Raw genomic sequence first — 14386 nt, forward strand, 5'->3', positions numbered from 1 at the left:
CCTCCAACACCTGAATACCGTAGATGGCTATTTCCTATAAAATTAGTGAGAGACCGTCTCTTTAGGGAGGACCTGTGTAAGGCCATTAGGGAGTTCTTCAAAATGAACGACCCCTGGGATACTGATCCATCTAATAACTGAGAAGCCTTTCAGACTGTCATTAGAGGGAAATGTATTTCACTTATGTCCTTCCCGACTAAGCCAAAAACTCAAGATAGGTTGGCGTTAGAAGCGGAATTGCAACAAGCTGAATGGGCTCATAAAGAATCCCCTTCATTAAAACCCCAACAGAAAATCACTGCACTCAGGAGGATGCTAAACGCAGTGTATATCAACATAGCAAAGTTTACTTTGCTGCATCTAAAATATGGGATATACGTACAGGATAATATGATAGAAACACCTCTGGCATGCCAGCTGAGGGTTAAACATGAAAAGGAATACATCAGTCTAATTAATCTTGAGAAGGGGGGAGTGGCAACAACAGAAGTAGATAAAGCAAAAGCCTTAAGGATTTTTACAAAGAGTTATTGACAGCTGAATCATTGGAGGAGGCTGACCAACTCCAATACCTCCAACAAGTTAATCTTCCACAGGTCTCTGATGACCAAATTAATGTTTAAGCAGCCAGGTTGGAGAGTATGAGGTCCAGGTGGCCATTTCCAACCTTAAATTCCATAAATCACCTGGGCCAGATGGCTTCACAGCCCAATTCTATAAAACCTTCAGCTCTGATCTGGCACCACACTTGACTAAACTGTTTAATCACATAGCCAGAGCATGCAAGGTTACCCATTCAATGAGCAAAGCCTTAATATCTGTCCTCCTGAAGCCAGGGAAGGACATACAGATCCATCATCTTCCTAAACGTAGGCACCAAATTGCACACCAAGATCCTTGTGACCAGATTAGAAGACATTTTTCAGGACCTGATACATCCAGACCAGGTGGATTCATTAAGGGGAGGCAAATGCATGACTTGCGTCGGATAATCCCTCTAGTTGAGCAGGCTACTAAAAAACACACACCAGCGGTCTTGGTGGTATTGGATGTAGAAAAGGCATTTGACTGAGTTGATTGGTCATTCCTCTTCCAGACTCTTAGAAGATTTGGCATAAACAACAAATGTATCACCATGGTCCAAGCTAATTACGCAAATCCTCTCTAGTGAGTACTAGTAAATGTAATGGGCTCAAATACCTTTAAATTAGAGAGGGGAAATCGCCGGCGTCCCCACTTTTTCCCTTCCTATTTCCCCTCAGTATAGAGCCTCTGCCAGTGAAGGTGAGAGAGGAGGGCAAGATTCAGGGAATTCCCTTTGGGTCCCTTAGCCACAAAATGTCATTGTTTGCTGATCATGTTCTATTGTCCTTAACCTCCCCTGCAACATCACTCATAGCTCTACAATGAGAATTACCAAGCTTTGAAAGGGTTTCTGATTACTGCATTACTCTCCATAAATCATACCTTTTAAATGTGACTTTTCCTACAACAGAGATGGAGGCATTGGCACTCACTAAAAGGAACTCACATATTAGAGGATCAAAATTACTTCTAGACTCTCTGACTTGTATAAGGCCAACTCCTTTAAAGGCTTGGGCGCATCCATACAATTAAGTTGACAGTATTACTGTGATTCTTATAGTTATTTCAGGGACTTCCAATTGAAAAAGAGCAGCATTTTTTTTTACAAAACTTCACACTATTCTCACTAAATTTATCTTGCAGAATCGCTGAGTCCGACTCCGGTATAAATTGCTCCGCCTATCTAAAGCTGCTGGAGGCCTAGCTCTTCTTGACTTTCTCTCTTTTTATAAAGCAATCCAACTGAGAGTGATCTCTGAATGGTCTCTGACAGAATCGGACAAATATTGGCTTCAGGTGGTCTGGGCAGTGGTAGGCCGATATATCTGTGACCTATTATGGAAACCTAAAGCAGACCAACCCAACAATGCGTATTTAAGCACACCCACAAAAACAACTCTGAAAATCTGGGAAGACGTTAACCACTTGGCAGCCTGGGCAACATTTCCCTCACCATTTCCGCCTATTCATTTTAACCCAGCATTCCCCTGTGCTTTCACAGGGGCCTTTTGATCGGTGGACAGAAGGAGGGTACCTTATGATTTCAGACTTTTAACATGAGTGGGATATTCTTTCTTTTGAAAACTGCCAAAGAAACTTTGGTTTACCAAACTCTGAGTGATACCACTACCAAAACTACAAAATATGGTTATGTACCCAGATTTGATAGAGGCTGCAACGAGAGATCTTTCCCCAATTAAAAAAATTGTTGGGCACACCAGGTGAGCAAAGGGGCAACCTATTTTCTTTACTCACTTTTAATCAACACTACCCCTAACATTCGACCCCTACATATGGACTTTTGGTCCACTCTACTAGGGATAGCATTTTCTGAGGAACATTGGTGACAGACTAAGGTTCAACCATTTTATGGTTATGAGGGACGTCCTCTACAAAGTATTATATGATGGGTATATGGGCCAGTTTGAGAAACAACATCTCTGGACCAACTGCCCTGCCACCATCACACAACACATTCTCTTCTGGGGTAGATACATTGATGACATACTTACCATTTGGACAGGTAATAGGCAAGACTTACACACACTTATATACCATTTGAATGCTAACAAGTTCAACCTGGCCTTTACACACAAGGTTATTGGTGAACATATAGAGTTCCTTGATCTTCTCCTGTGCATTACCAATAACAAAATCTCTTCAAGAATATACAGGAAACCCACTGCATGCAACTCTATCCTGCATGCACTTATCGCGCAACCTACTGCTCAGATCAAGGCCATCCCATATGGCGAAATGATAAGAACCAGACGTAACTTGTAGCGATAATGAGATTTTCTCACTGGATATGGGATTATTGGTACAACGTTTTCACAACAGAGGGTATTCAGAGGAGACAATTTGCAACGCCAGTAAACGCACACTTTCTAAACAACATAACACACTACTCCTTAGGGGATACAAAAAATCTAGAAAAGACATGAGAAAGAATATTTCCCTTATTATTAGATTTAGTCTGGCCAGTGGTGTTTTGTTTCGTATACTCAAAAAACACTGGCATTTGTTACTTCTGTACAGCAGTCTTGGGAAGATTATAGGCCAGACACCATCCCTCACTAATAGCAGGGGACGCACTTTGAGAAACATTTTATGTCCTAGCTACATAGCGCCTCTTCCCCTAACTCACCCACAAATGTGGTTACCTAACAAACCTGCTGGTTTCTACAAATGTGGCTGTTGCATTTCCTGCCAATTTGCACTCAACAGAACCGTGACCTTCACACACAACACGGGAACAACCTACCATGTAAGACAATTCATCAATTGCAATATGAAATACACAGTCTACTGCATCATTTGTGTATGTGGACTGATCTATGTGGGTAGTACTTTATGCCCTCTCAAGGAACGTATCCAAGAACATATTAGAGCAATTAGGAACTACAACCCTAGCTATCCCCTTGCTGTACACTTCAATTTTCAACATGACGAATCTGACATTTTCACTATTATTATATACATGTTGGTACCTCACGCTTACACACTCGGTCACTTTTGTCATGTCTGTAAACATACTAATTTGCTCTTTTCCTTTATGTCTACCGTTCCAGTATTAACACATTTAGTTAAACCTCTGTATTGTATATTTCTTACAGCCTTGATAAAGTCACTGTTGTGACGAAACACGTGTTGGCTGTGCTTGATTGACTGTATTTCTGGACACATGACTATTGGTCCGAATAAGCAACTCTCTGGAACACTAAGAAGAGTACTGTACTATTAATTAACGGATTTGCTACACACAAGCTTGTACACGTATTCTGCTACTTCTTATGCTTTGACTCCTGTGGTCGTATTTGTTCATTGCACCTTGTGTATACTTGTATGCACTATTCTTGTGCCTTTGGGTAGTAGGGCACCTGACCACGTGCACCTACCTTTGTTTGACTATTATTATGAATGTACTATTGTGGACACCATTTGGAAGTGCGAAACAACTTGCCATTTTCTACCTCTGATTTCTGGGTAGTATCTATATCCTACCAAACTAAAAAAAAATCTTCCCCCAATACAACTGTTTTGTTAATGGGTTGCTTGAAATTTCCACCCTATCTGGTGGGACTGCCCCATAATTCGCCCCTTTTGGTCCGAAATTCTGGCACAAATGAAAGATATCCTCGGGTATCTGGTTCCTGCTACACCAGGGTTTACCCTTTTGGGCTGGAGAGACAAGTCTCTCAAATGCCAAGCTTCAGGCGATCACTCAATCATTTGGCTCTGTCTGGGGATGGTAAAAATGGCACTGGAGGACTCATGGAAAAAACTGCTGCTCCCACAATCACTCAATGGCACACCAGGCTATGCCAGGTCTTGAGAATGGCAGATATACTCCTGGATAACCTTAAGAACTTTGAGTATGCTTTGGGCCCTCTGGTGACCTTCCTATCCAAAGAGCTTCTACTTACTGCTTGTCCCACTCGCACCCGAGTGTTGCACCTTTTCAAATATAATTTCATAGGAGAGTTGATGTTGACCCTGTAATGGCCAAATGGCCAGGAGGGAGAGTTACCCTCGCACTCCACACAATACATGATTTTATAACCTTCACTCAATGTTTTTTTTGTATATTTTGTTAAAGGGGTTCTTTTTGGGGAGGAGGAGGGTAACACTCTGTGCAACAATATTACTGTTTGAGATAAGTTACCTGATGATGGTGTATCAGTTGGACTATTCTCCTATAAGATGGATGCCGCTCCATATTGAAACTGTATATATTATTTGCGCTTGAAAGTGAAATGCTAATGTCCAGCAATGTAGATTGATAACACTATCTGATGTTTTGCCCTGAAACCTCAATAAAGAAAGTTTGACCTAACTTCCAAATATAAGTTTTCTAGGTCCTAAGCCTGGTACACACATGTACCCCAAAGAGTTAGTGTTCTCATTTTGGTATACAATCAGGCCTGGCTTATATGGAACATTTTACCAGGAAAGCCCTGCCACACACAATACCAAGTAACTTGTACTTGAATTGTGAAACCTGCCACTGTTGTCACCTGAAGCACTGTCTCTCATGATGAATGCATTGATATACCTCAAGATGAGAGTAATCAGTGACAGAGTAGTGCCTTTGCTGAAATTTAACTCAACGTACAGTGAGAGTGTGCTACTGAGGTCAAGGGGTCTGCTTTGAGTATCCTTCCTGCAATACCCACTTTCACAGACATGTCTGTTGAGTAAACAGACATGACCTACAAACCATGTCATACCATACTTACCTGGTTCTCTGAACATATCCTTAAACTCACAAACTCGCAAAAATATTTGTCTCACGCATTAATGTCACCTATTCTATACGCTGGGCAGTCAAGAAGCATAGATGGCTGCTTGCACAATGGAGCCTTACTACCTCTTTCCAGATAAACCTAGACTCCTGGAAATTAGGCGATGGCTTTAATCAACCATTCTACAGTTTGGACAATCAAAAGGCAGACAGCTGCAGTTTTGGGACAAAGGCATTCACTGAGAATTTCTGTGTGTTTCGCAGAGACCTTTAAGCAACATCATCAATTTAACACTAGTTGTAGGTTGTTTATTTGTATATTGATCATATCACTTCCAGTGATGTAACCAAGGTCACAATTCTTGTATGGTTGCTACATTGAGACAGCTAAAGTAAAACAGTTTTGTACTGTTACTTTCTACAGTGGGATGCCAAGAGTATTTTCGAGGGGAGTAGGCTGAAACTGCTGGCGTTCACAGACGTGTTTGTGTGCTTCTTGAATCAAACGATAAGATATATTGCACCAAAGTTCAGCATCAACGCTGACATTATAGCTCATGAGGTTAATACTCTTGCTGTAGAAAACTGCTTTCACCTAGCAGATTCACTTAAGCTCATATTCTTTCAGGGTTCATCTAATGCCTACCCAGTGAGTTAGGTAACAGTAGTTCTATCACATCTTTTTGGAAGCACTTATGGACGGATTTGGAGGTGAGCAGAAACAGGACATCCAACATAAATAGGTGGATGTCTAATGCTGCCTACCTGTGGTTCCTCCAACTTAGTTAGCGGATCCTCGGTTGCCTCTGCCATTGAAATCTCCTTATTGGCAGCCATCTGAGTCAGGGTTTCACAAAGTACCACCTTATTTAGAGTGGTCTATCATGGACATATGTGTTTTTGTTTGCCAGAAACAAACCCATACTACAAGGGTTTGGTTCTGAAAAACAAAATAATTGACAAGCAGGCCACCATTACATGGCAGCCTGGCCAGCATTACATTTTCACCATAAGTGCTTCCTTCTTCAGAAACACTTTTAGCAAAAATTCTCAAGCAGCAGCTTGGGGAATTTTAAAGAAGGGGATATGACAGCTGCAGGGGCTACCTAGGTCGGACCTCTACCACCACAGAAGCTTAGCAGCTAATCTCCTGGGGTCTTAATAACCACATTAGGCACTCTAAATTTAGTATTGTAAACTATGGCCCATATTTATACTTTTTGACGCACAACTGCGCCAACGCAGTTGTGCGTCAAAATTTTTACAGCCGGCTAACGCCATTCCAACGCGCCATGCGGGCGCCTTATTTATGGAATGACGTTAGCCGGCGCTGCGGACTGGTGTGCGTAAAAAAAAATGACTCACACCAGGCAGCGCCGACGTATGGGAAAATGGGGGTTGTGCGTCAAAAAATGGGGCAAGTCAGGTCTGAGGCAAAATTCAGGCCTCAAACCAGATTTGCGCCATTTTTTTGATGCCCAACCTCCATTGACATGACTCCTGTCTTAGCAAAGACAGGAGTCATGCCCCCTTGCCCAATGGCCATGCCCAGGGACATAAGTCCCCTGGGCATGGTCATTGGGCATAGTGGCATGGAGGGGGGCCCAAATCAGGCCCCCCTATGCCGCAAAAAAATTCGGAAAAAAATACTTACCCGAACTTACCTTTACTTCCCTGGGATGGGTCCCTCCATCCTTGGGTGTCCTCCTGGGGTGGGCAAAGGTGGCAGGGGGTGTCCCTGGGGGCAGGGGAGGGCACCTCTGGGCTCCTTCCGAGCCCACAGGTCCCTTAACGCCTGCCCTGACCCAGGCGTTAAAAAACTGCACCCATCAGGCTGTGCGTCGTTTTTTAAGGCCCACCCCCTCCTGTGCGTCAAAATGACGTCAGAGTATAAATATGGGGCACAGGCCTTAAAGTCATTTTTTGGAAGGGAACGCCTACCTTGCATATAATTAACGCAAGGCTGGTTCCCCCTTCCAAAAAATGATGCACATGGTGGAATTTTGACGCCCGCGGGGTTGGACGTCAAAGTATAAATATGGGGCAGGGTTTGCGCCGATTGTGCGTCAAAATTTTTGACGCACATTCGGCGCAAACAGAGTATAAATATGCCCCTATATGTGTACAATGCTCCATGCAGATAGTATTATTATTAATATTTAGGGTAGCAGTAGTAGTAGCATGTAAAAATGATACTTAAGAATTGTTCTTTTGTTAAGAATGCGAGACACAGAAAAAGTAGAGAAGACCTTACAGGAGGAAAGCATAGACCTATTAAGTAGTCATGCAAATTATTTTTTCCAGTAAGTCTGTTCATGAGTACATCTGACTTTTGCACCAAATTATGGCTAAAGACATCACACATGGCTTGGGGCACATCATCATGTTGTGCATCAATATGTAGCACTCTACATCTCAAGGGACTCACCCCAATGCACCTTCAAACAGGGACAATCCACCCTGATACAATCAATGCACTCACCCCAGAGCAGCCACAAACCCGTGCTCACCTAGGGTCAGCACCTTAGTGAAAAAGGTGAAGAAGGCACTCGCTTGCACTCCAAGTGAGGACAGAGATAACCGTGCAAATGGGTGCAGTGAGTGAATGCAACCACTTTCAGAGGGAGGATGGGGCGGTCCATGGGACGCTCCTTCCCAACCTCAGAGGCTGAAGACCCTTTTGCCTCTGTGCCAGATTCCATAATACACAAAAGCAAATGAGGAAACTCCCCCACACTTTTTGTGTTACATAAGGGGCTGCACAAGCCTCTGCAACCATGTCTGTAATACTACACACCCCGGGGTACAGAAAATGGGCACATATTCTTACTGCGTTCCGGGACATTGTATCAAACACAGCCCCAAGTGTGCAATGCCTTAGGCTTCGCTAGTGTACATCACCTCATTCCCCTGATATATATATATTATATATGTCCATCCAATCCACATCATTCACTTCTCCACTGCACAGGGTTATGTATGAATGTTGAACTTTTCGCATTGATGACCTTATGTTTGTTGGTGTGTGTGTATTGCTGCTCGGTTGCTTACTGGATTTTGATAAAAATGTGTTGCCTTTAACAGTGTTGCTCTTTGTGCATGTTCCCTGTGTGTATGCCTATGTTTAATGTCCAGTGTGCTTCCAGTTACAAAAACCATACATACCGTGTGGCTCTATCAATGGTTGTGTTTTGTCTGTTCTAGCACAAAAGCTCCACTACTGCATCAATCACTGAATTTATCGAGACACAGCAAAATATGCTTCCATGAAAAACAGACACAGAAATATGGTAACCAAACTATGACGACTGTAATACTTTAGTGAATATTCTTTTCTGGTCACTTACCTCTGCGGCTCCAACTGCTCGTCTCTCAGTATTGGTATCGGAGATGTCATATTTAAACCTTTACATGGAAATTGGGATAAAAGAAATACAAATATCTTCATTAATTTACAAAAAAAGATGTGTCCGTACAGAAAATCCACGTTAAAGTACAGTTAAACAGAAAATCAGGAAAATGCCAACTACCAAGCTTCGAGCGGTTGGGGTTGTGAAGCAGCTGAAATGGAAACAATTATCCTTTTCAAGATCTCCTTGCACCATCTAGTGGCAAATGCTGGTAATAAGCATGGGCTATCACGGCACCCCAGCGATTCTACTGTCATCGGAAGCAGGTGAGCCGGTGGTAGTGCCATGTTTCATTCTTGAAAGGGATAAAAGAGAGGAATCCATTTTTCATAAGAGCCTTCAGGCGTGAAAGAAGTCAGTCCTGACAAATTAAGGATAAAAGCTCATTTCGCCCATGCAATCTGTTCAAGGAACTGCAGGACCGCAAACCATCAATGTCAGGGATCAGGGCCTGTTCGAGCTTGAATACAGACACTTTGTACCGTGAGGTTAACCTTCTCTTGCATACCTTGCGCACAGTTATTAACCATTCAGTAGCACTGTCAGAATTAAGAGTTCCATTTCACCTTCCTGGAAAGCCCACCAGCTAATGTATAATCTGGTTTAAATAGAATACTACGAAAAGCAAAGAAAGGCTATCGGGACACAATTTCACGAAAGAAAATGTATTGCCGGTGGCAGCTCCTGCAACGGCCACGTAGTGGGAGAGTTTCAGTTCCGCTCTGACTTCTCCCACTAAGGAGAGTAAACATCTATACCCGTATAACCTGCATCCAACCTGAAACATTAGAGAGTACACATACCACACATCTAACACACTGCAGGTACACCGTACAGGTGTGTATAAAAACGCTCACGGCAGCATTCCCTTCCCTGCAACTAAATACAAACTCAACATAACACATTAGACACTGCAAACAGTCTCACCTTAGCTCGGGTATTACATGCATTAGGGGATGATCAAGATCACAGTATCTTACGTGATAACAAGTAACACACACAAATGTGCACTGTAGGAAAATGGCTCCCCCCACTTTTTGCCCGATATTGATGCTGACTTGACTGAGAAGTGTGCTGAGACCCTGCTAACCAGGTCCCAGCACCAGTGCTCTTTCACAAAAAATGTACCATTGTTTCCACAGTTGGCACACCCCTGGCGCACAGTTAAGTCCCTTGTAAAAGGTACCAGTGGTACCAAGAGCCTTGTGCCCAGGGAAGGTCCCTAAGGGCTGCAGCATGTGTTTTGACACCCTAAGGGACCCCTCACCTAACACATGCCCACTGCCATTGCAGATTGTGTGTGTTGGTGGGGAGAAAAAGGCAAAGGTGACATGGCACCCCCCTCAGGATGCCATGCACTCAAAATACTGCCTGCGGCATCGGTAAGCCATCCCTCTAGCAGGCCTTACAGCTCTAAGGCAGGGTACACCATACCACATGTGAGGGCATAGCTGCATGAACAATATGCCCCTACAGTGTCTAAGTTCATTCTTAGACATTGTAACTACAGGGTGGCCATATTAAGTATATGGTCTGGGAGTTTGTCAAAACGAACTCCACAGCTCCATAATGGCTACACTAAATACTGGGAAGTTTGGTATCAAAATTCTCAGAATAATAAACCCACACTGATGCCAGTGCTGTAATTATTAGAAAAATGCACACAGAGGGACTCTTAGAAGATGCCCCCTGTATTTTACCCAATCCTTCAGTGCAGGACTGACTGGTCTGTGTCAGTCTGCCACTGAGACGAGTTTCTGACACCCTGGGGTGAGAGCCTTTGTGCTCTCCGAGGCCGGAAACAAAGCCTGCAACGGGTGGAGGTGCTCAACACCCACCCCCCCTGCAGGAACTGTAACACCTAACAGTGAGCCTCAAAGGCTCAGCTCAGGCTTCATGTTACAATGCCCCAGGGCACTCCAGCTAGTGGAGATGCCCACCCCCTGGACACATCCCCAACTTTTGATGGCAAGTCCAGAGGAGATAATGAAAAAAACAAAGAGGAGGAGCCTACCAGTCAGGGCAGCCCCTAAGGTGCCCTGAGCTGACGTGACCCCTGCCTTTAGAAATCCTCCATCTTGGTTTTGGAAGATTCCCCCAATAGGATTAGGGATGTGCCCCCTTCCCCACAGGGAAGAGGCACAAAGAGGGTGTAGTCACCTTCAAGGACAGTAGCCATTGGCTACTGTCCCCCAGACCTAAACACACCCCTAAATTGAGTATTTAGGGGTGACCCTGAACCCAGGAAATCAGATTCCTGCAACCTGAAGAAAGAAGAAGGACTGCTAACCTGAAAGCCCCGCAGGGACGACGGAGACATCAATTGACTTGACCCCAACCTTACTGCTCTGTCTCTAGACTCAAAGAACCTGCACAGCGATGCATCCAGCGGGACCAGTGACCTCTGAGGACTCAGAGGATTGCCCTGCACCTAGAGGACCAAGAAACTCCAGAGAACAGCAGCATTGTTCAGAAACTGCAACAACTTTGCAACTTTGAAACAACTTTAAAGAGACTCTCACTTCCCGCCAGAAGCGTGAGTCTTCATACTCTGCACCCGACGCCCCCGGCTCAAGTCCAGGACAACAAACACCACAGAGAGGACTCCCAGGTTACTCCAACGACGTGGACACCCTGAGTTGGCCTCCTTGCACCCCCACAGCGACGCCTGCAGAGAAGATCCAGAGGCTCCCCCTGACCTGGTAACAAAGGAACCCGATGCCTGGACACTGCACCCGCAGCCCCCAGGACCGAGAGGAACCACCTAACAGTGCAGGAGTGACCAGCAGGCAGCCTTCATCCTAGCCCAGTTGATGGTTGACCCGAGAAGCCCACCTGTGCCCTGCCTGCATCGCCAAACTGACCCCGGGGTCCCTCCATTGCTTTCTATAGCAAACCTGATGCCTATTTTGCCTACTCCAACCGCCCCCGTGCCGCTAAGGGTGTGTTTTGTGGGCTTGTGTGTCCCCCGCCCAGTGCTCTACAAACTCCCCCCCCCGGTCTGCTCCCCGAGGACGCAGGTACTTACCTCTAAGCAGACTAGGACCGGGGCACCCCTGTTCTTCATAGGTGCCTATGTATTTTGGGCCCACCTTTGACCTCTGCACCTGACCGGCCCTGGGTTGCTGGTGCGGTGGCTTTGGGGTTGCCTTGAACCCCCAACGGTATGCTTCCTATGCCCAGGAGACTGACTGTGTAAGTGCTTTAATTACCTGCAAAAACTAAACAAACTTACCTCCCCCAGGAACTGTTGATTTTTTAACCAAAACTGTGTATACTACCATTTCAAATCAAAGTTCTATACTTACCTGTGTGAAGTACCTTGCATTTTATGTACTTACCTCAAATCTTGAATCTTGTGGTTCTAAAATTAATTAAGAAAATATATCTTTTTATATAAAACCTAGTGGCCTGGAGTTAAGTCTTTGAGTGTGTGGTCCTCATATATTTCCTGTGTGTGTACAACAAATGCTTAACAGTACCCTCTGATAAGCCTACCGCTCGACCACACTACCACAAAAATAGAGCATTAGTATTATCTAATTTTGCCACTTTCAACCTCCAAGGGGAACCCTTGGACTCTGTGCACACTATCTCTCACTTTGAGATAGTATATACAGAGTCAACTTCCTACATTGGTGGATCAACGGTGGGGTCTAGGACTTTGCATTTGCTGAACTACTCAGCCAATACCTGATCACTCAATGAAAATTCCAAGAATTGTCATTAGAAATTGATTTTTTTAATTTGTTGCTATTTTTCTAAATTTCTAAAAGTCCTGTTAACGCCTTGTGTATGTCCCTGTTAGCATTTCTTTTAGAGTTTAAAAGTTTGTAAAAGTTAGGATTTAAGTTCTGGAAGTAGTTTTTACATTCTTAAAAAGTAATCCCAACATTTTGAGTGATATTGAGTCAAACAGATGAAACAGTGATGGAACTCAACCTCACATCTTACCTGCATCTAGGGATGTCAGAGTTAAGGTCTCTCTGTAAAATTAAAAAGATAAAGACTGGGTCCAACCCTACCAATGCAAAGCTCCAGGAGCTCTTGGCAGAGTTAACAAGGGACCACCCCACTGAGTTGGAGGATACTCCTTCAAATTGGGAAATTAGTGAACAGGAGTAAGAGCTCCCCCTCCTGTCCTAAATAGGGAAGACATGGTTCCCAGAACCCTGACTCCAAAAATCATAGTCAGGGAGCCTGGTTCTTCCGCAGGGGAGTCCAGTGCCTCCGTAAGCATTGAGGACAGCCTCAATGAAGAGGACATCCTGTTAGCCAGGATGGCCAAGAGATTGGCTTCAGAGAAGCAGCTCCTAGCCATAGAAAGGGAAAGAAAAGAGATGGGTTTAAATCCCATCAATGGTGGCAGCAACTTAAATAGGATCAGAGAGAACACAGACATCCTAAAAATCCCCAAAGGGATTGTAACTAAATATGAAGATGGTGATGACATCACCAAGTGTTCACAGCTTGAGAGGGCTTGTGCAACTAGAAAAGTAAGCAGATCTCACTGGGGAGCTCTACTTTTGGAAATGTTCACTGGAAAATGTAGGGATGGACTCCTCACACTCTCTGGTAAAGATGCAGAATCCTATGACCTCATGAAGGCTACCCTGACTGAGGGCTTTGGATTGTCCACTGAGGAGTACAGGATTAGGTTCAGGAGGGCTCAGAAAACCTCGAGCCAGAGCTGGGTTGATTTTGTGGACTACTCAGTGAAAACACTGGATGGTTGGATAACTGGAAATGAAGTGCATAACTATAATGAGCTTCATAATCTGTTTATGAAGGAACACATTTTAAGTAACTACTTCAATGAAAAGTTGTATCAATATCTGGTAGACCTAGGTCCTATTTCTCCCCAAGAATTGGGAAAGAAGGCAGACCACTGGGTCAAGACTAGGGTACCAAAACTTCTACTGGGGGTGACCAAAAGAAAGGGGTTACAAAGCCTCCCCAGGAGAAAGTGGGTGACACTAGAAATAAAGAAAAAGAGTCCTCAGTAAGCCCCCAAAAACCAATTCAGGTGGGTGGGCCCCAAGACACAACCCAAAACAAAGGTGGGTACCAGGGTAAGAAGTGTGATTCCACTAAGGCATGGTGCCAAAACTGTAGACAGACAGGGCACCACGCCAAGGACACTCCTTGTCCCAAAAACAAACCCTGTAGCAAAATCCCAGGGGTGACCAGTGTAGTCATTGGGGGTGACTCCTCAGATTAGGAGGTCTTCATAGCCTTCAACTGGAAAAAGGGCCCAACAGGTGAGTTGGAGATTCCAGAGGGAAGTAGACACTTCCACCACCTACTGGTGAATGGAATCCCAGCCACTGCCCTGAGAGACACTTGTGCCAGTCACACTATTGTGCCTGACAGGCTGGTGTTCTCAAACCAGTACATCCCAGTTGAGACTGCCAGAGTAAGAGTTAGCATCACTGATAGGCCTGTGGCTTTTGTGCCCGTAGAAGTGGGTGGGGCCTTTAGCTGGAGAAGGGTGGTAGTCAGTAAAGACCTCCCCCTTGATTGTCTCCTTGGAAATGACTACCAGAGGTTAGTCAGAGCCCAAGAGAGGAAATGATCCAGTGCCAGTCCTCTCCCAATGTATCTGGAGGTGCTGCCCCTGCAGTAACTGCAAGTAGGCCCTAGAAGA

The 14386-nt window shown here is 44.6% G+C and overlaps 1 protein-coding gene across 2 annotated transcripts in view; it reads right to left on the reverse strand.

The window, feature by feature from the left end:
• The window catches only part of LOC138301615 (UPF0462 protein C4orf33 homolog), a 210328-nt gene that overhangs the window by 99720 nt on the left and 96222 nt on the right, over nt 1-14386 (reverse strand). For both annotated transcript variants that reach the window (XM_069242139.1, XM_069242131.1), the window contains exon 2: nt 8677-8734. In XM_069242139.1, the coding sequence (XP_069098240.1) occupies nt 8677-8734 (58 nt within the window). The remainder of the gene's footprint in view (nt 1-8676; nt 8735-14386) is intronic.

Source organism: Pleurodeles waltl, chromosome 1_2, assembly GCF_031143425.1.
Source record: "Pleurodeles waltl isolate 20211129_DDA chromosome 1_2, aPleWal1.hap1.20221129, whole genome shotgun sequence".
Classification (NCBI taxonomy): Eukaryota; Metazoa; Chordata; class Amphibia; order Caudata; family Salamandridae; genus Pleurodeles; species Pleurodeles waltl.